The 27,204-nt window shown below is 45.8% G+C and overlaps 1 protein-coding gene across 1 annotated transcript in view; it reads right to left on the bottom strand.

The window, feature by feature from the left end:
- LOC102538064 (immunoglobulin gamma-1 heavy chain) overlaps positions 1 to 26,523 on the bottom strand; it is a 235,425-nt gene extending 208,902 nt beyond the window's left edge. Inside the window, exons 1-2 of the mRNA XM_072963908.1 lie at positions 26,411 to 26,523; positions 26,010 to 26,306 (exon numbers count right to left, since the gene is read on the bottom strand). Coding sequence (XP_072820009.1) covers positions 26,010 to 26,306; positions 26,411 to 26,456 — 343 coding nt within the window. The 5' untranslated portion in view covers positions 26,457 to 26,523. The remainder of the gene's footprint in view (positions 1 to 26,009; positions 26,307 to 26,410) is intronic.
- Positions 26,524 to 27,204: the final 681 nt, after the last annotated feature.

Genomic DNA, 27,204 nt, shown 5'->3' on the forward strand with positions numbered 1-27,204 from the left:
TAAGTCAGATAGCAGAACACTTATCCCATGATCTCACTGATACGTGGAATTGAAAAAATGAAAAAAGATTTTACTTACAAGACAAAAGTAGACTCATGGGCCCAGAAAATGAACTATGTTCACCAAAGTGCATAGGGCAGGGGAGGGATAAACTAAGAGTGTGGGATTCACAAATACACATGACCTTATGTAACACAGATATAAAACAAAGAGCTGCTGTATAGTGCAGGGAACTGTGTTCTATGTTTTGTAACAACACATACGGAAAGAAATCTGAGAAAATATACCTACGTGTGTGCAGAACTGCATCTGTTTGCTATGCACCAGAAACTAACATTGTAAATCAAACACACTTTTTATTAAAAGCAAAATAATTGCAAAGATAATAACAATAGTAAAGTGCACTTTAATCCTTATCACCCTGTTGTCCCTAACCCTCCTGTGGTGCTAACATCCACTCCCACTGGAAGTGAGGCCTTTACTGTAACTGGTGTCCACTGTGCACTGGTTACTCTTCCAGCCGATGGAGGTAGCCGTTACCTTTTAACCTTCAGTGGGAAGAGTAAAGCTCACCAGGACATTGAGAGTCCTTCTCATTTCTGGAGCCGCCTGAAGGCTGGTCTGGTTGATCCAAAGTTTTCTAGATTTTCTCTTCTGTTGCAATATGTGGATAATTTGCCTCTTTGCTCTTCTTCTCAAACAATCTTGCAGGAAGACAGCATCTACTCTTTACAAAGTTTTAGCCTCTAAGGGACTAAACTTGGCTACAGAAATTGTGCAGTTTCCCAGCATCATATTTGATGTCTAGGGCATCTGACGTCAGAACAAGGCTCTACTTACATCCATGGTGTTTTTCTGCTTCCTAAATGCAACACTAATTGCCAAATGTGGGGGAATGTGGACGGCTAGCTGATTACTGCTGAGACGGATTCCACATTTCTCTCTCAAGGAAAACCTAGATGAAGTTTTCTCAACACTGGCAATCCCAACTCCATTTTAAGGGAGGAACGAGAAGACACAGATTCAAGTCCTTAAAGGAGTGTTTGAAGACACCGTCCTTCTGTGGGCAACCTGACAACGAGACCCCTTTCTCCTTTGTGTATAAAAGCAAGGGGCTGTATTGAGGGTGTTGACCAAATCCACAGGGGCCTCCGCAGACCTCTAGGTTTTTATAGCCGTGAGCCGGATGCTGTCGCACAGGGAGACTCCCACTTCCTTGGGGTCCGCATGGCCTCTGACCCTTTGTTCAGGCCCACGCATCACAGTCAACATGTCTCAGTCAGCTGCCTCCCCTCCTAAGATGCCCTTTTGCTCCCTGGTCCTCACAGAGCTGTGCTATGTTGTCTCAACCTCAGCACATCTACGCTTCTCCCCTTCGTCAGCAATGAAGTCCCTCGTGACTGCGTCACACCGGATGACCAACTCCTGACTCCTGATCACCTACGCAAAGCCCCTCTAAGCAGCCTTTTCACAGTGGCTCTCAGGCTGGAGGACTGAAGCTTCCACCTTGTAAGCTGGGAACTTCATGTCTGAGCCCAACAGGGAGTAGCAGGCCTGTGCTCAGGACCCTCCAGCCCACAACAAGCACACAGGGGTGATTAGGCTGTAAGGTGCCTGTGAGTGAACTGAAGACTCAGGGTTGGTGTTTGTTCATGTTTTCATTCATTGATGATGATTCACATATAGAAATTTACCTTCTGCATGTCTACATTTTTATGAAGTTGAGGAGATACAAAGCTTTCTCTCAGAGTCTTTCCACATTACTGATTTGGGGCTAGTTTCCTTTTGTGGGAGCTGCCGTGTACAGTGTGGGATGCACAGCCACATTGAAGGACTCTGCCCAATAGGTAACTGGGTGCCTGCAGCCCACCCCACGTGACAGCCCAACCTGTCTCCAGACATTTCCATGTTTCCCCTGGGGGACAGAATGACCCCAGTGTCACACAGACATCAATTTCCAAATATACAACTTTCCTCATGCTATACTAGGGAAAGGCACTGCAGGAAACAGGACTGGGGACCCTGTTGAGGATGAAATGCCTGGAAATACATTGAGGGTGGAGGGCAGACTCGAGGCTCCACAGAAGTTTCATTTGTGTCATTAAGTATCTGTAAACCTGACAACTAAAAGAGTGCGTAGTGACTAAATTTCAAATGAAAGTCCCATGAAGAAATGTTTCTTCTGTTTCTGGTCCTACAACAAATGAGGAAAAGAGGACAGACAATTCTGACTCCATGAAAAAAGCTCAAGTTCAGAAACAAGACGTTTGCCTGGAATCATTATGGGTGGGCTCCCAGGGAAGGTGATGGTCCAGTGGAGCATCCACCGTCTCTGGGAGGAAACCCCCCATGGCTTCTCCTGCACCTGCTCTGAAACTGTCCCTCTTGTTTCCTCATGACCCTGGGTGCCCCCTGGTGGCCTGAGCCCTCCCTGCAGGGCTGGTTTCATCTGGGCCACCCTGGCCTCCCCTCACTCACTCTCCCTCCTGTGAGAGTGACACATGGCTGTGCCCTCAGAGACCCCAGAGCTGTGCTGCAGGGAAAACTCATCTCCACTACGTCTGTGGAGATGGAGGCGCCTTTTAAGAGACATAGACCATACACCCAAAGCAGGTGAGTTACCCAGTCCTTTCCCTGGGGTGTGACAGATCCCTCAGTAACCACTGTGTGTGATGGGGGGGTCCCAGAGACAGAGTAGGTGTGGGGGAGAGTCTTCAATAGTCTTTGACCAACTCCTGCACCAGCACCCGTGACAGGACTCCTGGGGACTGGAAACACAGAGACACACTCACTTCACAGCACCATCCAAAGAGGTCAGTGTTCCTCAGACCCAGGAGGTGCTCACAGCTGAGACGAGCCACCAAGAGGAGGAATGACCAGAAGGAGTCTGTGTCCCTTTGGATTAAAACTTCTGCTCTCAGAGAATCACGCCAGTGAAGATAAGAACCCTGACTCGAAGCTCACAAAGACCCTTTGACCATTCATCACTCGGGTACCTTGAGATACGATTCTCCACGAGGTCTGGGCCTGCGGAATTCCATCTCCATCTCTGCATGTCCCAGTTTTATCAAGAAACCAGCTGAGTTATGTTAGTGAGATTCCTTACCTTGGAAATCTGATCACACTCAATATTTGATCTAATTCAGCCAGGACCACCCAGCTCAGCCCCAGCTCCATGGTGAGTCGTCTGTGCTCAGTCCTGATCAGAGAATGGGAGCAGCTGGGAATCCCGGGCTGGGGCTCCTCTCCCAGAGCTGCAGGGCCAGGACCGGGTGGCTTTATCCTCAGAGGGAGGCCCTATTTGCATGTCATCTCACTACATAGCAAGTCAGGGCCTTGCTGGCCTCAGAGAGGGCCAGGCCCCTGAGCAGCTGTGAGTGTCTGTGGTTTGCTGGTGTTGGTAGCATTTGGAAACATCATGTTTATTGTGTGAGTTTTCAGGGTAAACACTTAGAACTTGAATTTTTTTTACGTGTGCTTACGGATTCTGTGATGTCGGTGTCAGAGGTCCTCTCACGGTGGTGATGTACGCAGCCCCCAGACGGGTACCGAATTGTGGTCTGTGCAGGGACACATGTTAAGTGAGAGTTTGTCCAGCATTTTCACCTGTGCTCCTCGTCTTGGATATAAGTGATGCAGAGGCAGCATCAAGCAAGTTTTGGACAAGACCCCCTTCGGTGATGAGTTCATGATGATTTTGACAGTTACTGTGTTGACCAATAATCTGTAAGCAGAGTTCATGGGGAATGTTTTCAACAGTCTCTGCATTTCAATTCATTTCTATCAATAATAACATTCAAGAAAATGTCTTTACTTGTGATTGGGCTGTAATGAATACTTTTTATATACTTTGTAATTTTATTTTTATGCAAGTTTCAAACTACACAACGTGCTATAAATCTCACCTCAGTGTTGCACGTTGAATCTACACATAGTGGGATAGAAAGGTTATGTGTTGTGAGAAATGTGACCAAGCCTCACCATACCTGAGTTTGACGTCTCCAGGTGGCATGAGAGCTGGGAGAAGGTCCAACTGGAACTCTTGGATGAACTGCAAAATCCCAGGTGTTAAACTTCAGAGTGTGAACTGCCAGGTGTGAAGACTGAGGGTCATTCCCACCCCGATTCAGACTCATCATTTCAAACTGCTTCTTGCACCACAACCACTCCCCACCCAGCTGTGCTGTCCTCTGACCACAGACCTGCAGCACCTGAAGGATTCTCGTCTAGACTCATCCATACAGGCGAGTGTCTTAGCTGGAAGTAGGGAAGCACGACCAGGGGGGAGGTGGGTGATGAATCCGGCACTGAGCCCCCAGCCACAGGGAAGTTCTGTCAGGAGCCAAGAAACACTTGGGATGTGGGTTCAGAATCCAAGGCTTCATCCTGACTTTGCAGCACTGTCCTCAGAAGGGCTGGCCTACACTGAGGTTCACACGCTTCTGAGAATATTAATGTCAGAATCCTGGGTATAGATTCCGCTGATGATGGGGAAGACATTGATTTGAATAAATAATCCTATTAGACATTTCTTTATAGAATTGGGTGATTTTGATAAATAAAATTAGCTGATATTGTTCCAATTCAGAAGGATGATGGAAGTCCACATATCCATCATCACACAAGTAACCAGGGCTCCCATCTGTGTGCAGGGACACGCACACACACATGCACACACAGGTGCACATGCACATATATGCAGAGACTCACTCTCTTATCGTATCTGCATCCAATCCCTCCTCCGTCAAAGGTATTGTCTTACACACTCACAAGACATAATCCTGGGACAGGAAACTGCTGGCATCTGAGGAAACATGGAGGACCCCCATATTGTCCAGTAATGAATGAGCCACTCTGTTTTCTTGGATCCCATGACAAGGGCTGCAATGCAGGGCTTAACAGTACCTCAGACACCATCAGCACACGGCCCTGCACTGAGCTCTGGGTTTAGCCCTTGTTTCCACTTTACAGCATGTGTGAAGGCCCCACGAGCACCTGCACACTGTGTTTCCAGTGAACGAAAGCTTTAATTTCACCCAGTCAGATACGTAGTATTGGAATAGTTGGTTTCATGGTGAGTTGATGCTAAAAAGTGTAAAATGTGTCACTTTTTTGTAGTTGGGGCTCCAGTTTTTAGTCCCATCAGCAGAATTCTGCTTTGCTCCAATATCCTCTTTATATTACAAAATTATCACATTCCTTATCCCTTTTCTTCAGTTATGGGGACAGGTCTTGATAACACAGTCTCATCTGCATGTAGCTCCTTGTTCAGAACATCTGAACATGCTGGGAACAACATAATTGCTATCTGGGTTCTGGGTTTAGCCACAGTCTGATCTCTGCTCCATCTCCAGGCTTAAATAAAAAAACCTGCATAATCCAGATCTGGTGTGGAGTTTCCTTCCAATGAGTGTCTCTAATACGTGAAGTCATTTTTTGTCATCCACATGATTCACTTTTATTTCACCATGAAGTTGAACTCATAAACCCAGCATTGCCTGACTAGGGTATCCTGGCTTCTGAAACAAAACTGATCCAATCTCACAAACTGGGCAAAATAACAATAATACTGAATACACAGAAACCTCAGTTAAATAGCGTTTGGTGACAGCACTCTGGGCTCTCATGTCCTACCAGGAGAGCAGAGTCCAGCTGTGTGAAGAAAAAAGATGCCCTGTTCCCTCCTGGCAAGGACTCAGGCAGTGAGGGGTGGTCACAGCTCAGCCAGTGAGAAGCCCTGGGTTCCTTGTTCACTACAGCCCCTCCTCCAACATCCATTCCCATCTGCAAAATAGTTCTCAACCCATGGATGCTAGGAGCTGTAGGTGGCTAACTGTCATTCCGGGCCCTGAACGCAAATTGTTGTTGATCCCAGATGAAAACATTTCCTTTTTGCTGGAGAAATTACTGGCCATCTCTTTGTTTCAGGTCAACATTTTCATGGCCCTTATGGAATCAGACAAGACCCCGTATGACTGTGAGGCTGCTGAGCAAACAGGTGTGGGACCCACACTGGGCCCATGGCTGCACCCTCTGTTTCTCCCCGACCCTGGAGTTTGAGGGTAAATCATTCTCCTGGATCCTAGCTTCCACATCTGTGCAGTAGGAAGCTCTGCAGGCTTTATCTGAGAACTACTTTTAGGTTTATCCTTCTGACAAAAGGCCTTATATTTATACAATTAAGTATCTGACATTCAGTTTGATTTTGAAACCAAAATGTTCCAGCTGGAAGTGGCTGCCCTTCCTCCCACTCCTTGGGAATAGGGGCTGATCTACTGTGCCTGTGCTGAGCAGCCTTCAGCCTGGCTCCTTCACAACCAGACTGATCCCTTAGACCTGACTGGTGTTAGCCCTGCTGGCTATTTGTGCTGTTTGACCCTTTAGGCTGCTTGGAAATTATTCCTTTATTCTCCAGAAATCACCTTGAGAAATGGGGTCCAAGTTATCTAAGTGCTTTGAGGTCACTTCTGCAGTAGGAACCACAGCTGAGTTTTTGTTTTAAACCTAGGGACCTCCCTTGTGGATATTTGTAGTGAAACGGACAGACCTGGCGAAAGGCGATTCATGCTTCCATTAAATATACATGTCAATGGTCATTATGGGGGACTTTAGAAAACCTCAAACTTACTTTTCTTAAAACCAAGTTGGTGAAATATGACAAATCTTCAAAATTTAATGGAAAACCTATTTCCCTCATTATTCTGTGCCTTAGACACTTGTTTAGGAACCTTAAGTAACATGTTCTAAAACGTGATCATAAGATTAATGAGGCAAACAGGGATTAAGGAAAGACAACTGGGCCTATGAAGCCTCGGGCTCCCCTTCCCTGGCCTGTGTGTCTCAGGCTTCCCTCCAGCACCAATGCCTCCCTCCCCTTTTACTCCTGCACCTCCCCTGTACCCTCAGGTCTTCCACAGTCAGTGTCTCCACAAACTTCCCACTTCCTCTGAAATTCTCCCCATATTCTACTCCTCCAACTTGTCAGGTCTTGTTATCTTAAACTTCATCCTTATGAGGACCCAGAGGACCATCTCCTCATTTCTTTTTTTTTTGTTTTTTTCTGGACTAAAGCTGAATTGTTGTCAAAGATTTTCCAAACCAACGTTCCTCACAGAGTAATTTAATGTGGCCCCTCAGAGTCTTCAGCCCGGCTTCTCTGACTTACATCATACTGGTCCTGCAGTTGTTGAAGTCACACCTAGCACTTCTGTAAACCACTTACCGGGAGAATCCTAAAAGGTGTTTAGAATTTGAGCCAGGAGAAGAGTCCATGAACTTGTTATATAAAAATTCTCTAGCAGCAACTAGGCAAATCCATTGGGCAATTCCTGAGACTTTCTCAACACTTTCATTTGGAATAAAAATTCAGGTCTCCCATGAAAATCTGTTGAATCTGTTCATGTTTATTTCAATCAACTGCAAATCATTTTAAAAGAAAATTACAGTTTTGCTTCATATGTTCATTCCACTTGGGCCACTTTTAAAGCTAGTTTACAAACAAGCTGACACAGGACATTTCAATTGTAGGGCAGAGGTGCAGGATGGAATGGGAAACCGTGTCCACCTCTTATTTTCTTAACGTGGCAAACCATCTCTGTCACAGTGTAGGTGAGACACCTAGAAGGACACATGCTGATTCTTAAACTTCATTTACAGCGAATGAAGGCTGCAGAAAAAACCGAAACCCCTCCTGGTTCTGGTATTATTGCCAAGATCCAGGACTTTGAAAAAGAGGCTCTTGTAACTGCATGCACTTCGGGCACCGTCCGCCCTCTGAGCAGCCCTCCCGACGTCCTCCTGGTCCCCAGTGGCTCTGAGGGAACACATGGAGTCTCCCCATTCCCTTCTCTCAACAGAAGTTCCTCGCGGTTGATGATGAGGTTCCTTCCGTCCTAACGGTCAAGGAGCCGCTCTCTCCCTGCTCAGCGGAACGGCTGAGAGCAGCCCGGGCTCAGGGAACTAGAGCAGTTCCCACGTGGGGACCTGTGACGAGCCTCGACAGGTCTGCGCCCTGAGCCTCCCCTCGTATTTAGGCCCTTTGAGAGATGCACACAGTTCATTCATTCATTCCTCCACCTTTGTCCATTACAGGGTTAAGACTGTTCAGTGAAATATTACGGGAGAATTAGTGTATCTGCAAAGAGAGAAGTCATTCTAGAGCTTGATGGAAGACATTAAATGAAATGAACTGAAAGCACTTTCATTCATTCTATCTCTGATGGTACTAAAGCAAGTTCTGGAGGAATTGATTTTTTCTCCCATTGAATCAGCTGTCACCTTCCATGTTGACAAAGCCTCACGCTGGTGTTTGCAAAATTCACAGTGCACCTTCCTTCAAGGTTCAAATATATTCTCGTAAACATCTTCCCAGGATTAATCAATATCCTACAAGTGAAGAAATCCTTCAAGCCATAGAGCCCAAAAAGAAGGTTGCAAGGCTCAAGGCCTCATGATTCCTTGAACTTGTCCCTGTGGTTCCTCGGTTTCCTGAGGAGACAACCTCGGGGCCACGGGTGCAGCCGCGTCAGGCCCTCGGGGCAGGAAACTGCACAGTAAACGCAGCAGCACTGTGTTGTCGCTAACCCTCACACAAGGCTAACAGCCACCCCGTGTTCCTGAATTCCTTACTGCAATTGATTAGTGTACTGCATTCTTTATCATGCCAGTTGCTAGAGCTGGCCAGTCCCCCCCTTTTTTTTAACATTTTTTTGATTTATAATCATTTTACAATGTTGTGTCAAATTCCAGTGTTCAGCATAATTTTCAGTCATTCATGGACCTATACACACTCATTGTCACATTTTTTTCTCTGTGATTTATCATAACATTTTGTGTATATTTCCCTGTGCTATACAGTGTAATCTTGTTTATCTATTCTACAATTTTGAAATCCCAGTCTATCCCTTCCCACCCTCCATCCCCCTGGTAACCACAAGTCTGTATTCTCTGTCCATGAGTCTATTTCTGTCCTGTATTTATGCTTTGTTTTTGTTTGTTTGTTTTTGTTTTTGTTTTTTAGGTTCCACATATGAGCGATCTCATATGGTATTTTTCTTTCTCTTTCTGGCTTACTTCACTTAGAATGACATTCTCTAGCAGCATCCATGTTGCTGCAAATGGCATTATGTTGTTGGTTTTTATGGCTGAGTAGTATTCCATTGTATAAATATACCACTTCTTCTTTATCCAGTCACCTGGTGATGGACATTTAGGCTGTTTCCATGTTTTGGCTATTGTAAATAGTGCTGCTATGAACACTGGAGTGCAGGTGTCATCCTGAAGTAGATTTCCTTCTGGATACAAGCCCAGGAGTGGGATTCCTGGGGTCATATTGTAAGTCTATTCCTAGTCTTTTGAGGAATCTCCACACTGTTTTCCACAGTGGCTGCACCAAACTGCATTCCCACCAGCAGTGTAGGAGGGTTCCCCTTCCTCCACAGCCTCTCCAGCATTTGTCATTTTTGAATTTTTGAATGACGGCCATTCTGACTGGTGTGAGGTGATACCTCATTGTAGTTTTGATTTGCATTTCTCTGATAATCAGTGATATTGAACATTTTTTCATGTGCCTTTTGATCATTTGTATGTCTTCCTTGGAGAATTGCTTGTTTAGGTCTTCTACCCATTTTTGGATTGGGTTGTTTATTTTTTTCTTATTGAGTCGTATGAGCTGCTTATATATTCCAGAGATGAAGCCTCTATCAGTTTCGTTTGCAAAAATTTTCGCCCATTCCGTAGGTTTTCTTCTTGTTTTACTTCTGGTTTCCTTTGCTGTGCGGAAGCTTGTAAGTTTCATTAAGTCCCATTTGTTTATTCTTGCTTTCATTTCTTTAGGAGAAAATTTTTGAAATATATGTCAGATAATGTTTTGCCTATGTTTTCTTCTAGGAGATTTATTGTACCTTTTCTTATGTTCAAGTCTTTGATCCATTTTGAGTTTATTTTTGTGTATGGTGTAAGGGAGTGTTCTAGCTTCATTGATTTATGTGCTGCTGTCCAGTTTTCCCAACATCATTTGCTGAAGACACTGTCTTTATTCCATCATATATTCTTGCCTCCTATGTCGAAGATTAGTTGACCAAAAGCTTTTGGCTTCATTTCTGGTCTCTCTATTCTGTTCCATTGGTCTATTTGTCTGTTTTGGTACCAATACCATGCTGTCTTGATGACCGTAGCTCTATAGTATTGTCTGAAGTCTGGGAGAGTTATTCCTCCAGCCTCTTTCTTTCTCTTCAGTAATGCTTTGGCAATTCTAGGTCTTTGATGGTTCCATATAAATTTTATTATGATTTGTTCTAGTTCTGTGAAATATGTCCTGGGTAATTGGATAGGAATTGCATTAAATCTGTAGATTGCCTTGGGCTGTGTGACCATTTTAACAATATTGATTCTTCCAATCCAGGAGCATGGAATATCTTTCCATTTTTGAAAGTCTTCTTTAATTTCCTTCATCAATGGTTTATAGTTTTCTGTGTATAATTCTTTCACCTCCTTGTTTAGATTTATTCCCAGATATTTTATTACTTTGGGTGCTATTTTAAAGGGGATTGTTTCTTTACTTTCTTTTTCTGTTGATTTATCGTTAGTGTAAAGAAATGCAACTGATTTTTGAACATTAATTTTGTAACCTGCTACCTTGCTGAATTCTTCAATCAGCTCTAGTAGCTTTTGTGTGGACCTGTTAGGGTTTTCTATATATAGTAACATGTTATCAGCATATAATGACACTTTTACCACTTCTTTTCCAATTTGGATCCCTTTTATTTCTTTCTCTTGCCTAACTGCTGTGGCTAGGACTTCCAAGACTATGTTGAATAGGAGGGGTGATAGTGGGCATCCTTGTCTTGTCCCAGATTTTAGTGGGAAGCTTTTAAGTTTTTCACCTTTGAGTACTATGCTGGCTGTAGGTTTGTCATATATAGCTTTTATGATGTTGAGATATGTTCCCTCTATACCCACTTTGGCGAGAGTTTTATCATAAATGGATGTTGAATTTTATCAAATGATTTTCTGCATCGGTTGAGATGATCATGTGGTTTTTGTCCTTTCTCTTGTTGATGTGATGTATTACATTGATTGATTTGCGTATGTTGAACCAGCCTTGTGTCCCTGGGATCAACCCCACTTGGTCATGATGTATAATCTTTTTTATGTTTTGTTGAATTTTATTTGCTAAAATTTTGGTGAGGATTTTGGCATCTATGTTCATCAGTGATATTGGCCTATAATTCTCTTTTTTTTTTGTAGTATCTTTGCCTGGTTTTGGTATCAGGGTGATGGTGGCTTCATAGATTAAGTTTGGGAGCATTCCCTCCTTTTCAATCGTCTGGAAGAGTTTGAGAAAGACTGGTATGAGTTCTTCTTTGTATGTTTGGTAGAATTCCCCAGTGAAGCCATCTGGTCCTGGACTTTTATTTGTAGGGAGGTTTTTAATTGCTATTTCTATTTCCTTTCTAGTGATTGGATTGTTCAAGTGTTCAGATTCTTCTTGATTCAGTCTTGGTGGACAGTATGTTTCCAGAAACTTGTCCATCTCCTCTAGGTTATCCAGTTTGTTTCCATATAGTTTTTCGTAATATTGTAGTATGATATTCTGTATTTCTATTTTGTTTGTCATAATTTCTCCATTTTCCTTTCTTATTTTGCTAATTTGTGCTCTGTCTTTTTTCTTCTTTGTGAGTTTGGCCAGAGATTTGTCGATTTTATTTACTTTTTCAAAAAACCAGCTTTTGGTTCAGTTGATTTTTTCTATGGTCTTGTTAATCTCTATTGTATTTAGTTCCTGTCTGATCTTTATTATTTCCTTCCTTCTGCTGCTTTTTGGGGCTTTTTGTCCTTTTTCTAATTCATTCAGGTGGTGGGGAAGGCCTGTATCGCTATAAACTTCCCTCATAGCACTGCCTTTGCTGTGTCCCATAGGTTTTGAGTGGTTGTGCTTTCATTATCATTTGTCTCAAGGTATTTTTTATTTTCAGCTTTGATTTCCTCATTGATCCATTGTTTTTTCAATAACATATTGTTTAATCTCCATGCTTTCCTTTTTTTCTCTTTGTTTCTCTGTTGTTGATTTCCAGTTTCATGGCATTGTGGTCAGTAAAGATGCTTGAGATAATTTCTATCTTCTTAAATTGTTGAGGTTTCTTTTGTGTCCAAGTACATGATCGATCCTGGAAAATGTTCCATGTGCACTTGAAAAGAATGTGTATCCTATTTTTGGGGGGTGTAATGCTCTAAAAATATCCACCAAATCTTCTTTTTCTATTGTAGTATTTAACTTTTCTGTTGCCTTGCTTATTTTCTGTCTGGAAGATCTGTCTAGTGATGTTAATGCAGTGTTAAAATCTCCAACTATGATTGTATTCCCATCAATATCCCCCTTTATCTCTGTCAGTAATTCTTGTATGTACTTAGGTGCTCCTCTATTGGGTGCATATATATTAACGAGTGTAATATCTTCATCTTGTATTACTGCTTTAATCATTATAAAATGTCCTTCTTTATCTTTCTTTATGGCCTTTGTTTTAAAGTCTATTTTGTCTGCAATCAGTACTGCAACACCTGCTTTTTTGATTTTTCCATTTGCATGGAATATCCTTTTCCATCCTTTCACTCTCAATCTATATGTGTCCTTCTCCCTAAAGTGGGTCTCTTGTACGCAGCATATTGAAGGTTCTTGCTTTATTATCCAGTCTGCCACTCTATGTCTTTTGACCGGAGCATTTAGTCCATTAACATTTGCAGTAATTAATGATAGATGTGTGTTTATTGCCATTTAGAACTTATCTTTGCAGTTGAATTGGTATATCCTCTTTGTTCCTTTCTTCTTCCTTTTGTGGTTTGGTAATTTTCCTCTGTATTATCATGGATTTTATTTAATTTTTGTGACTCCCTTGTAAATTTTTGACTTGTGGTTACCCTTTTTTGTAAATCTATTAACCCATTACTATAACTGTTTTTATTAAACTGATCTCAAACCCATCCAACTGTTAAAAAAATTTTAAAAAGAAAGACAAAAATATTCTATATTTCCCTGCCTCCCTCTCCCACTCAGTGATTTGTATGTTTTCTTTATTTGTAATTCATGAGTTATCACCTTTCCAGTTGTGAGTTTCTCATTTCTGTAGCATCCTGCTGCTTTTCTGTTTAGAATAGCCCTTTCAACAATTCTTTTAGAGTGGGTTTAGTGTTGCTGAACTCCTGCAGCTTTTTTTTTTTTTTGTCTGTGAAGCTCTTTATTTCTCCTTCGATCCTAAAAGATAGCCTTGCTGGATAAATTATCCTAGGCTGCATCTTTTTTTCATTCAGGGCTTTGAATATATCTTGCCACTCCCTTCTGGTCTGTAGTGTTTGTGTAGAGAAATCAGCTGAGAGCCTTATGGGGGTTCCCTTGTAATTCACTCTTTGCTTTTCTCTTGCTGCCTTTAGAATCATTTCTTTATTCTTGACTCTGGTCATCTTGATTATGATATGTCTTGGTGTGGGTCTATTTGGGTTCTTCCTGTTTGTGACCCTCTGAGCTTCCTGTACTTGGATATCTGATTCCTTCTTTAAGTTTGGGAAGTTTTCAGTCATGATTTCTTCAAAAACCTTTTCAATCCCCTTTGATCCTCCTTCCCCTTCTGGTACCCCTATTATGCAAAGTTTGGGATGCTTTATATTATCCCATAGGTCCTTTGTGCTATTTTGATAATTTTTTATTTGCTTATCTTGTAGTTCTTCTGAATGGGTGCTTTCTGTTGCCCTGTCTTCTAGATCACTAATTCGTTCCTCTGCTTTAACTAGTCGGCTTTGCACAGCTATTAGATCATTCCTCATCTCTGTCAATGAGTTTACCCATTCTGCTTGGCTCTTCTTTATAGCTTCAATTTCATTTTTGACATATGTTATATCTCTAAACACTATCTCTTTTAATTCCTTCAGCAGTTTGATCACTCCTTTTTTTAAATCTTGATCTAGTAGGCTATCGATGTCTATTTCATTGATCTTTCTTTCAGGGGATTCCTCTTGTTCTTTTAATTGGGAAAGGTTTCTCTGCTTCTTCATCTTGCTCATACCTCTCTGGCACTGTGGTTTATGGAGTATCAGTTGTCTATTTTGGATCTTAAGGATTTTATCTATCTAATGCCTATTTAGGAATAGAACTTAGGGAAAAAAGAAAAAAATAAGAGAGAGAGAGAAAGATTTTTAAAAGACGGGAGAAAGAGGGATTTAAAACAGTGTATAATGAATAATAGAAGAGCGAGTTGAAGCAGAGTATTAATCGGGTTGAGACGTCCTTTTAAAACCTTTAAAAAAAAAGGGGGTGGGGAGATGAATAGATGTATTTGAAACCTGTGTCTAATCAGTAACAGGACCTCAAAACCCCAGAGAAATAGAAATGAATTAAGAAGTAAAAATTAAGAGAGTAATAGAAAATAGAACAGGTAAAAACAGATTTAAAAAAATAAAGGGGGGTTGTCGGTGTTCTCCTGGAGTGTGTGTGCTTTTAATGTGATGTCCTTCTGTCCTCATCCTGTTTTGGAAGCTCAGCTTGATTTCATAGGCCCTCCGTTGGCACCCTCTTCTGTGCTGCTCCCAGCACCTGTCGGCAAGCAGATCGCGCCTCCTCCTAACACGGGGTCAGGTGCAGCTCTCCTCTGCTGTGGGCGGGCGGGTCACTGCCCCTCCGGATGCCGCAGTCAGATGTTGCAGACTGGCCAGGCAGGAGGGGGGGCCGTTCCCCCTCCCAGCACCTCGGTCAGGGGCTGTGTTCCTGCCCGAAATGCGGGGGGGGGGGGGCGCTCTACCTCTACCTGCGCCGCCGGTAGCTCCGCTGCTCTGTGTGGCTGCGTGTCCCGCCCTGGTCGGTGCTCCGCAGGCGGGCTCAAGGAAGACCGAGGGACAGCCTCGTCCCTGCTCCGAGCCAAAACCCGGCTACTTGTTTGTCTTTGTGGAGCAAGTTCTCTGAGGGACCAGGATGGAAGGATCCTATCTGCCGCGGGCTGTAGGCCCGTCTCAGTCTGGCCTTTGAGGCTGCTAAGCCTTTCGGTGCAGATGCAGGTTTCGCCCCCGCCCCCGCCTGGGTGCTCCGCGCAGGAGGATATGGCGGCTGTGCCTGAGCCCCGCCTCTCTTCCCCTGAAAAGTTTCCGCGGGTTTTCAGAGATGGGGGTATGCACCCTTCCCCCGAGAGCACATCAACCTTGCTGTTTTATGGAGGGCCCGGGTTGTTCTGTCCTGTACACCCACAGCCACGGCGCCCAGCCCCTTGCAGTCCCCCGGGGCTGCCTCCATGCAGCCGACCCATCCTCCGCCCGGCTTATGCAGCCTGGCCCTGCCTGCTGCTGCCAGCCCGCGCCTCAGGCTGAATGTCGGGTGGATGCTCTGTGCCCGTTTAACTTAGTTCTGTCAGACAAGGGCTGCTCTGTGCAGATCCCAGCCTCGGAGGCTCCCCCTCCGTCCCGCTGGCCTCTCAGTTGGGGAGGGGAGACCCAGCGAGCGAGCACCAGTCCTCCATTGCCGCTCCCTCCCCGCAGGACCCGTCCCGGGCTGCTTTGCCTTTTGTTCTTTCTGTTTCCCTTTTCTCCTACCAGATTTTTGGCGTGTTTATCTTTTGAAGAGGGCGATGTTCTGTCAGAGTTCCGCAGGTGCTCTGGTTGGCTGAGTGGTCTGTAGATGTGGGTCTTGGTGTATTTGTGGGAGAGGGTGACTTACAAGCGTCCTTCTACTCCGCCATCTTCTCCCTGGCCAGTCGCTTATTGCCTTCAATGGGGAGCATTAAACTTACCGGGTCATTAGTGTTCCAGGGACTTATTGAGAGCCCCTCTAATTCTGGGTAAGCCTGGAGGCTGGCCTGGATGATGCAACATCTTCTGGAAGTTCTAGTTGTGGGTAATTTGTTTCCTTTATCTCCTTCTCAATCCTCCTTGAAGGAAGACATCTACCACTTGCTACAGTTCTTATTCTTACAGGGGCAATCGTTTTCTTGAGGAAAACTGCAGTTTATCCAAATGCAGACTCAATGTTTAGGACGCCTGACATCAGAACCAGGGCTCCACTTACATCCAGATGTACCTCCACGCGGATGGGCTCCATCGGGTCTCGGTTTATCAACACCCTGATCTACGGGCTAAATGTGAGACTCTCTCAGCTATCTGAACACTGCCGAAACCTGCGTCCAAATTTGTTCATATGGCCTGACCTCAGCATGATTCGCTCAACAGCAAAACCTGTACTGAAGCCTCTCAGCTCCCCCGCTCCACCACTGACGTCCCTCATGATTGCTGAACACTGACGGACCACTTTCCGCCTCCTGGTCGTCTCCAAGATTCTCCTCAGAAGCCGTCTCTTCACAGTACCTCTCATGGGACAGAGATGCAAGCGTCACACCTTGCAACCTGGATATCTTACCTACAGGAAAAGATACTTCCAGAAGAACTCCTCAACCTCAATGGAAAGGGCTCCAGCAGGTGCTGCTAAGCAGCCCTTGCGCCACCAGTCTCCCGAGAGAACTTTGTTTCACGTGACACACCTAAGAAGGCAGCTGGGCCCTGGATATTCCTACTCATCTGGTGACCCGACTGTGGAGACGTCTCAGAATTGAGGGCAACGTCTGCTGAGACAGCTTCCCAAGGTATCTGTGCCAGACCTATTGGACAACTTCCTGCCAAGTCTCTGATGAGAATATAACGTGTCAGGTGATCTGCAGCCTCCGGTGTTGATACCACAGGGACTTACGGTGAGAGAGCCTGCGAGCTCTCCCTCTTACTCCTGCATGTTACTGGAATGTGACCTCAATAAGAGCGCTTTCCATCTGACATGAGACATTACACCCAGAGGAGTTCCTTCCTGGTACTGACAGACAAAAACGTGAAAAACCCCAGAAATCCTAAGTCTTCATCAGTGATGTTTTGCGAGAAAGATCTCAACCTTGATCAAATGGCAAAAGGTAAAATATAACGAAAACCACCGTTTAGTAAAACTGGGTGAACGGGGGGAGCTCTCATGCCCTTTGATGGCCTCAGAGCCCAGCTGGTTGAAGCAAGGCTTCCCTGTCTTTCCTGGGCAGGACTCAGCTGAGAGAAATGCACGGACTCTGGTTCCCTGGGGCTCTCTCAGCTCCCTTCCCCCCTTGATGAAGGAGGCGTTCTCCTTTTACTGGAGATGGACATGTGGCTCTTCAGGGTTGCAGACCCCAAACTGAGACTTTTTACTAGTCCAAATTAAACCCACTTTTGTTATTGAAATAACTGTCAGTCTATTTGTTTTTCATCAAAAAAAGCTAATTTCCCATGAGAATGTTGACTTTTATCTCCCTTACTTACTTTCGATTTTCATGTACTTTACTGAGGGGGTCACTTCTCTGGACGTGAGCTCCCACCTCCACAGACATTCCTGGTCACATCCATGCTCAGAGGAGAGAAGGTGGCCCCCACCAGCCTGCAGGGGATGAGGGGAGGAGAAGGTGAGCTGTGGCTCCTGAGGGGGAGGGGATGTGGGTGCTGGGGAATGTCTAGTGATTTCTGTCAAGGTGGGTCACAGCGGGGCAGGGATACAAGAGCATGAGTGTTGGATATACTGATTCGCTTTTAAAAATTACAACCACAGTTATCACAGTTGTAAAACAAGTAACCATTTGCTACGTGTCTCGTATGTGAAACATCTATTAATGTTGTAATAAATTATTATTCTGGGGTAAAATCCTCAGTTATTGCAGATACAAAGACAGTAAATTTTAAATATTACAAGAATCCAGTGCAGCCTGGGCCCTGTCGGGGCCTCTGCGGACTCGGGCTCAGGAAAGAGAGCTCTGACATCCAGGTCCCATAATCCATGTGACCCACGAGCCCCTCCCCATCCTGGGGTCTGGTCTGGTGCCCCCTTGTCTTGTATGTCCATGCTTGGGGCCCTCCTGCCCACAGATCAGGAACGCCTGTGTGAAGAGTGTGTAATGTGGTCTCTGAGTGTACTGAAGATCAAAGTCTGGTGTCTGCCGTTTCCATTAAGTGAGAATAATTTACACACAGCAAATGTACATTCCATATGTCAACAGAGATATGAATTGGACAACATACAAATTTTTTATCGTAGTTTTTCACCATTATTGGCATTTGAGGCTGGTTTCCTGTTGTGGGAGCTGCCGTGTGCAGTGTGGGATGCACGGCCACATTGATGGACACTGCCCACTAGGGAACTGGGCACCTGCAGCCCACCCCACATGTGACGGCCCACCCGTCTCCAGACATTTCCACATATCCTCTGTGGACAAATGACTCTGCTTTCACACAGACATCAATTTCCAAATATACAACATTCCTCATGCTACGCTCGTTAAATGTACTGCAGGAAACAAGACTGGGGACGCTGTCGAGGATGAAAAGCCTGGAAATACTTTGGAAGGTGGAGGGCAGACTGGAGGATGCAAAGAAGTGTCATTTGTGTCATTAATTATTTGTAAACCCGACAACTAAAAAGAATAGTTAGTGAATAAATATCAAGTAAAGTCTCATGAAGAAATATTTCTGTGAGTCTGTTCCTAAGTTAGATGAGGAATAAAACACAGACAAGCCTGACTCCGTGAAAAAGGCCCAAGTTCAGATCAGAAAGTTTCCCTGGAAACATTATGGATCGGCTCCCAGGGGAGACGGTGAACCAGCGGAGAATCCTCCGTCTCAGGGAGGGAACCCGTCCATGGCTGCTTCTGCACCTGCTCTGAAATGGGTCCTCTGGTTTCCTCAGGGCCCTGGGTGCCCCCTGGTGGCCTGAGCCCTCCCTGCAGGGACCTTTGTGTCTGGGTCACCCTGATGTCCCCTCACTCGCTATCCTTCCGGCGTCAAAAGGACACGGCTGTGTCCTCAGGGACCCCAGAGCTGAGCTGCAGGGACACGTGACCTTCAATGTGTCTCTAGAGATGGGAGGGAGTTTTTGGAGAGGCAGGGTGTATGCTGTCCAGCTCCCAGACCCAAGCACCGCAGGTTCTGCTGGGCTCTCCGTGGGGGAGGATGGACCCAGACCCACCAGGAGGCACTGTGTGTGGTGCAGAGGGGGGTTAATGTCCTTGTCAGCCAAGCCTTTGGCCCCCAGAGGATGACGTCAGTGAAGAGGAGACCCCGGCCCCGGGTGGCACAGGTGCTGTGATGGCCCTCAGCCCTGTGTGTGGTTCACATGCACGTGGGGTCGTGTTTCCGCACGAACGTGGGGGGTCAGGTGAGGCCGTGTCTCTGGGCTCGGGAGGCGGTGCTGCCTTATATCCAGGGTGGACCCCCCTTCTACTCACTGACCACAGCTGCTCTCCTCCCAGAGCAGGGAGTTCAGTCCAAGGAGAGTCGGAGGGCAGGAGAGTGACCGTAAGCGGAGCAGGGCTTACTTTCCCTCCTCCTCTCGTGCCCCCCAGACCCCCGGTCCCCTCTGCTCCCTGCTCACATGCTCTGCATCTCTGCTCTGACTCTGAGTTGCTTGTTAAACAAGGCTGTGCTCTTTCCTGGTAGTCAGACTGAAAAAATTAGCAATTTCCTGACACTGTGTTGGCATTTTTGTTACAAAAGTAGTGAACCGTGTTCAACAGCACGTGCTCTGTTATTTCCTTAGTCTGTCCCTCATGCCTTCACCTCACATCCTGTGTCTACAGCGTCTTATAAAGCAGCCCCCCATTTTGCTCATTTTTGGATTGGGTTGTTTGGTTATACTGTGTAGCACGGGGAAATATACAGAAGATCTTATGGCAGCTCACAGGGAAAAAAAATGTGACAATGAATATATGCATGTTCATTTATACCTGAAGAATTGTGCTCTACCCTGTAATTTGACACAACATTGTAAAGTGATTATAAATCAATAAAAAATATTAAAAAATTAAAAAATATTTTACAAGAGAGAATTTAATAGGAGGGAGAAAATTGATTTGTAAACACTGTATGGTTAATAATGGAAGAACAATTTGCAGCATACTAGCATTCCAGTTAATACGTCTTTAAAAAATCTTAAAAGAAGGAGAAAAATTCAATAAACAATATTTGAGACCTGTGTATTATCAATAATAGGAGATAAAAACCAATAGAAATAAAAATGCAATTAGGGGCGTTTTTAAAAATAATATTAATGAAATGACTTTAAAAGAAAAATTTTAAAGGGACTATAACTGTAGACATATGCAGTTGTTTAAAATGTGAAGATTATAAAGGTAATAGAAATTAGAACAGATAAAAAACTTTAAAAACTGGTTATGTCCTCATAGATATGTGCACTCTTCATGATTTTATCAAGAAGTGATTCTGTCCTTGCTGCGTTTCTGGAAGTCTGCTTGTTGTTCCCAGGGGCCTTCCACTGGCTCCCTCATCTGTGCTGCTCCCAGTGCCTGTCGGCAAGCAGATCGGGCTGCCTCCCAACACTGGGTCAGTTACTGCGCTCATACATGGTAGGCGGGCAGGTCACTCCCCCTTCCGATGCCGCAGTCAGATGCTGTGCTCAGGTGAGGTAGGCGGGTGGATCGCGTCCCCTCCCAGCACCAAAGTCAGATGCTGTACTCCTGCCAGGAAGGTGGGTGGCCACGGGCCCTCTCCTGGCCCTGGTAGCTCCCCTGCTGTGTGCACCTGCACGCTCCATCTGAGGTCTGCGCTCGGTAGGTGGGCTCCAAGAAGATGCGAAACAGCCCCACCCCTGCTCCATTCCCAACTCAGCTCCTTGTTTGCCTTGGTGGTGTTAGTACTCTGAGATAGCAGGGCAGAAATACCTTTTGTGCCTTGGGCTGTGAATTAGTCTCAGTCCTTCTTAGGAGGCTGTAGAGCCCCCAGGTGCGGATTCAGGTCTTGGCTCCACCCCTGCCCAGGTGCTATGCACAGGAGGACATGACGGCTGTGGCTGTGCCCCACCTCTTTTCTCCCGAGAAGCACCAGTAATGGTGCTGTGGGTTGAGGAGACAAAGGATGCGGCGCCCTTCACCCAGGGCACACCAGCAGTGCTACTTTGCTTTTTTTTTCCCGTAATTTATGGGGAAGTCAGGTTGTCCTGCTCTGTATCCCCTCCCAGCCACAATGTTCAATACACTGTAGTCCCCCGTGGCTGCCTCAGTACCTCAGTACAGCCGTCCCAGTCCTCTACCCGGCTTGGGCAGCCTGCCCTGTCCCCCACTGCCAGCTAGTATTCTGGTTGGGTGTCACGAGGACCCTTTGTGCCCATTTAACTTAGTTCTGTTGGTCAAGGGGTGCTCCGTACAGATCAGAGCCTCAGAGGCTCCCCCTCCATCCTGCTGACCTCTCTGTTGAAGAGGGGGAGATTCAACTAATGAGCATTATTCCTCCTTTGCCAGTCCTTCCTGGTGGGACTGGTCCTGCACTATTTTGCTTTTTGCTCTTTCCTTTTTCCTTTTCTCCCACTAGATTCGTGGTGTCTTTGTCTTTTGAGGAGTGCAAATTTCTTTTGTTGTTGAGCAGGAGCGCTGATTGGCTGGGTGGGTCTGTGGATGTGAGTTGTGGTGTATTTGGAGAGGGTGAGCTACGAGCATCCTGTTCTCCTCCACCTTGGCCCTGAGTGTCTTCTTGAACATTCTTGCAGGAAGACAGCCTTCACTTGTTACAAACTTTGAGCCTCTAAGGGACTAAAGTTGGCTAAAGAAAAATTGCGGTATCCCATTATCTTATTTGATGTCTAGGGCATCGGATGTCATAACAAGGCACTACTTACATCCAGAAAGGCATCATGGTGTTCTGAGTTTACTAAAATCCAAAATTAAGTGTGAAACATGAGTGTTTATTTGGGATGGAGTCTAGCTGATTGTTGTAGAGACAGACTCCAATTTCTTTCTCATGGAAACCTAGATGAAGTTTTCTCAACACTGGCAACCCCGACTCCATTTTAAGGGAGGTACCAGAAGACAAAGTTTCAAGTCCTTAAAGGAGCATTTGAAGAGACCGTCCTTCTGTGGGCAACCTGATTACCAGACCCCTTTCTCCTTTTTGTATAAAGGCAAGGGGCTGTCTTGGGGTGTTGACCAAATCCACAGGGGCCTCCGCAGACCTCTAGGGTTTTATAGCCATGAGCCGGATGCTGTGGCACAGGGAGACTCCCACTGCCTCGGGGTCCTCACGGCCTCTGACCCTTTGTTCAGGTCCACGCATCACAGTCAACTTGTCTCAGTCAGCTGCCTCCCCTCCTAAGATGCCCTTTTGCTCCCTGGTCCTCACAGAGCTGTGCTATGTTGTCTCAACCTCAGCACATCTACACTTCTCCCCTCCGTCAGCAATGAAGTCCCTCATGGCCGCGTCACACCGAGTGACCACCTCCTGACTCCTGATCACCTACGCGAAGCCCCTCTAAGCAGCCTTTTCACAGTGGCTCTCAGGCAGGAGGACTGAGGCTTCCACCTTGTAAGCTGGGAACTTCACGTCTGAGCCCAACAGGAAGAACCAAGTTCTCCTCTTCTTTCCTGGTAAGGACTCAGCCAATGAAAATCCATGAACTCCTGTTCACAGGAGCCCTCTCACCTCCCATTTCATTCTGTAAAAGAGTCATGTCTCTGTTTTCACTGGGGACTTGCATGTGGCTCACCAGAACAGCAGACCCCAAACCGTAATTCTTTTTTGGTCCCAAATAAACCCAATTTGGTATTGAGATAATGGGCAGTGTGTTTTACATGAAAAAACTTTACTTCCCATAACACTTTTTATTTTACTTTATTTACTTTTATTTTCTGTTATTTTCTGAGCAGGTCACTAGGATGCACATGTTATCATAAATTCACAGACTTTCCTATCAGCAACCCTGTGTAGGGGACAGCAGGGGGCCACGTCTAGCCTGCAGGAGGTGAGTGGAGGTGCAGACTAGCTGTGAGCCCCTGGGGGAGGGGGTGTGGATGCTGGTGAATGTCTACCTGTTTGTGTTACTATGTGTCTGTTATACAAGTGGCATGTTGGATATATTAACATGAATTGAAAAATACCATCAAAATTAATCTAGCTATAAGACAAATTTTTGTTATGTGTTTCATATGTTAAATGTCATTTCATATTCAGATTAAGTATTATTGCAAAGTGAAAATGTAAACTAGTTAATTAGGTAGGTTTTTTAAATATTAGGTTAACCAAGTCCAGCCTTGGCCCTGTCTTGTCTTCTGGGGACTCAGGTGAAGAAGAGACATGGCCTCTCCCCAGTGCTGGCTCTCTGTTCCTCTGTCCTCTTCCCTTGCAGGTCTGTGCTCAGGACCCTCTGGCCCACAACCAGCACACAGGGGTGATTAGGCTGTAAGGTGCCTGTGAGTGAACGGAAGACTTAGGGTTGGTGTTTGTTGATGTTTTCATTCATTGATGATGATTCACATAGAGAAATTTACCTTCTGCATGTCAACATTTTTATGAAGTTGACGAGATACAAAGCTTTCTCTCAGAGTTTTTCCACATTATTGACATCTGAGGCTAGTTTCCTGTTGTGGGAGCTGCCGTGTGCAGTGTGGAATGCACGGCCACATTGAAGGACTCTGCCAACTAGGTAACTGGGTGCCTGCAGCCCACCCCACATGTGACAGCCCAGCCTGGCTCCAGACATTTCCAAATGTCCTCTGTGGAACAGAATGACTCCAGTGTCACACACACATCAATTTCCAAATATACAACTTTCCTCATGCTATTCTAGGGAAAGGCACTGCAGGAAACAGGACTGGGGACCCTTTTGAGGATGAAATGCCTGGAAATACATTGAGGGTGGAGGACAGACTCCTCGTTCCACAGAACTTTCATTTGTGTCATTAAGTATCTGTAAACCTGACAACTAAAAGTGTGGGTAGTGACTAAATTTCAAATGAAAGTCCCATGAAGAAATGTTTCTTCTGTGTCTGGTCCTAAGATAAATGAGGAAAAAAAAGACAGACAATTCTGACTCCATGAAAAAGGCCCAAGTTCTGAAACAGGAATCATCTCTGGAACCATTATGGATGGGCTTCCAGGGAAGACGGTGAACCAGCGGAGAATCCTCCGTCTCTGGGAGGGAACCCATCCACGGCTCCTTCTGCACCTGCCCTGAAATGGGTCCTCTTGTTTCCTCGTGACCCTGGGTGCCCCCTGGTGGCCTGAGCCCTCCCTGCAGGGTTGGTTGTGTCTGGGTCACCTGACTTTCCCTCCCTCACTCTGCCTCCTGGGACAATGGCACATGGCTGTGTCCTCAGAGACCCCAGAGCTGCGCTGCAGGGAGAACAATTCCCCAATGTGTCTCTGGAGATGGAGGGGCCTTTTTGGAGACATAGGGTTTACACTGTGCTACCCCCAAACCCAAAGCACCCGAGTCACACAGTCCTTTCACTGGGGTGTGACAGACCCAGAGCCACCAGTAACCACTGTGTTTGATGGAGGTGGCGGGGCCCTGAAACAGAGTAGGTGAGTTGGAGAATCTTCAATGTTCCTGCCCAGCTCCTTCTCCAGCACCCGTGACAGGACTCCTGGGGACTGGAAACACAGAGACACAATCACTTCACAGCACCATCCACAGAGGTCAGTGTTCGGCAGACCCAGGAGGTGCTCACAGCTGAGACGAGCCGTCAAGAGGAGGAATGACCAGAAGGAGTCCGTGTCCCTTTGGATTGAAACTTCGGCTCTCAGAGAATCATGTCAGTGAAGATAAGAACCCTGACTCTGGAGGCGACAACGACCGCCTGACCATTCATCACTCAGGCACCTTGAGATGCTTTTCTCCACAAGGTCTGGGCCTGTGGGATTCTGTGTCCATCTCTGCATGTCCCAGTTTTATCAAGAAACCTGCTGAGTCAAGTTAGTGAGATTCCTTACGTTGGAAATCTGATCACACTCAATATTTGATCTAATTCACCAAATCCACCATCTCCCAGGGAACATCTGACCACCCTGGCCTCCTTCATCAAGAATTCTCTGGAGACAGTGTGCCCAGAATCCCCCTGACCTTGAAGTCTCCTCACAGTCATTTTCCACCGGGTCAGCATCACCATCTTCTTGGCCATAAATCTCCATTTTACCGTCTGTGTTTGGAATTGAGCCAAGTTTCCAAGGCTGACACAAATACCCAACGTGAGATTTGTATTACATTTAGAAAAATAATGTTTATTTTTTAAACAGTATTATCAAGCTCACAGCCCCCATCAGTATAGTTCATGCCTGAATGGAGCTTGTGTGTTCGAAATACTTTCTCCTTAAGTCAGCTCACAGCACTTTGTGCTCAGGGACACTGGACTGCACTTCAGGACTACACATGGGACATTTGAAACAGGAAAAATTCCTACATATTCCAGAAAGTGTCAAAAACATGGCACTAACTGGACCTCGAAGGAGACTCATTTATGTGATGGGACTTGAAACAAGAGGGCAGAGCATCACCCCGACCGACCTCAGGTGGGAATGTTAGTGGGCTGGGGATTCAAAGTGCTGCCCACATTGTAAATGTCCAGGAGTTCAGAAAATGCAACATTTTTCGTTTTGGGCTGGAAATAAATTTTGCCCAGATGTGATCTGTAGACCCCGGACTCCGTGAGCAATGAGGATCAATGCACACGCAGTCCTGGGCAGTCTGGAGCTGGCGTCTGTGACGTGCATCCTGCTCACTACAAACCCTGTGTGCCCTTTGACAGAAAGATGGAGGGTGTGCAGCCTCCTGACCCGGGAGCAGAGACAAGTTGAGTAACTCTTTACACGTGTTTTACCGGTGCCTGTGCCTTCTCAGGGTACTCGTCAGGTTTGAAAATTGCTGAGTCACCTTTAAAATTATACTAAAGTTTAACATTGTTTGGAGCTTTTTTTCAGTTGTAAAAATACATCCTGATTACAAATATTATTGTCAGAAAGCAACACGTACGTCAACAATGAAAATTTAGAATCCAGCAGAGGGTCTGTAGTAGAGTTGATGGGCGGGAAAAGGAAACCAAGGATTCTAACTGCAAACACCTCCCACACATCTGCACCTGTTCCTGGGGCTCAGCCCTGCCCTTGGTGGGTCGTGAGCACCCCCTGGGGGCTGTGGGTGCCCCAGGAGCGATGTTTTTGTCTGGGCTCACAATGACTTCCCCTCACTGTGTCTGTCGCACAGTAATAAACGGCCGTGTCCTCAGGTTTCAGGCTGTTCATTTGCAGATACACCGTGTTCTTGGCATTGTCTCTGGAGATGGTGAATCGGCCCTTCACGGAGTCTGCATAGTATGTGCTACCATCACTACTACTAATACATGAGACCCCCTCGCGCTCCTTCCCTGGGGCCTGGCGGAACCAGCCTATGGCATAATAATCCAAAGTGAATCCAGAGGCTGCACAGGAGAGTCTCAGAGACCCCCCAGGCTGCACCAAGCCTCCCCCAGACTCCACGAGCTGCACCTGAGCCAGGACACCTGCAAACACAAAGACATCCTGGTCAGGAGGCTGTCCCACGTCCTGTGATTCCCTCACTCACGACCACCCACATCCTCAGAAGCTCTTGTTCTCCATGAATTACCTTGTAAAAGAGCAGCCAGGACCACCAAGCTCAGCCCCAGCTCCATGGTGAGTCGTCTGTGCTCAGTCCTGATCAGAGAATGGGAGCAGCTGGGAATCCCGGGCTGGGGCTCCTCTCCCAGAGCTGCAGGTCCAGGGCCGGGTGGCTTTATCCTCAGAGGGAGGCCCTATTTGCATGTCATCTCACTACATAGCAAGTCAGAGCCTTGCTGGCCTCAGAGAGGGCCAGGCCCCTGAGCAGCTGTGAGTGTCTGTGCTTTGCTGGTGTTGGTAGCATTTGGAAATATCATGTTTATTGTGTGAGTTTTCAGGGTAAACACTTAGAACCTGAATTTTTTTTTGCGTGTGCATACGGTTTCTGTGATGTCGGTGCCAGAGTTCCTCCCACATTAGTGATGTTCACAGCCCCCAGACGGGTAGCCCATTGTTGTCTGTGCAGGGACACATGTTAAGTGAGAGTTTGTCCAGCAGTTTCAACTGTGCTCCTCCTCTTGGGCATAAGTGATGCAGAGTCAGCATCAAGGAAGTTTTGGACAAGAGTGGTCAGGTTTCCCAGACCCCCTTTGGTGATGAGTTTATGATGATTTTGACAGTTACTGTGTTGCCCAGTAATCTGTAAGCAGAGTTCATGAGGAGTGTTTTCAACAGTCTCTGCATTTCAATGCATTTCCATCACTAATAACATTCAAGAAAATGTCTTTACTTGTGATTGGGCTGTAATGAATACTTATTATATACTTTGTCATTTTGTTTTTATACATGTTACAATCTATGTAATGTGCTATAAATCTCACC

The sequence above is a fragment of the Vicugna pacos genome, chromosome 6, assembly GCF_048564905.1.
Source record: "Vicugna pacos chromosome 6, VicPac4, whole genome shotgun sequence".
NCBI lineage: Eukaryota > Metazoa > Chordata > Mammalia > Artiodactyla > Camelidae > Vicugna > Vicugna pacos.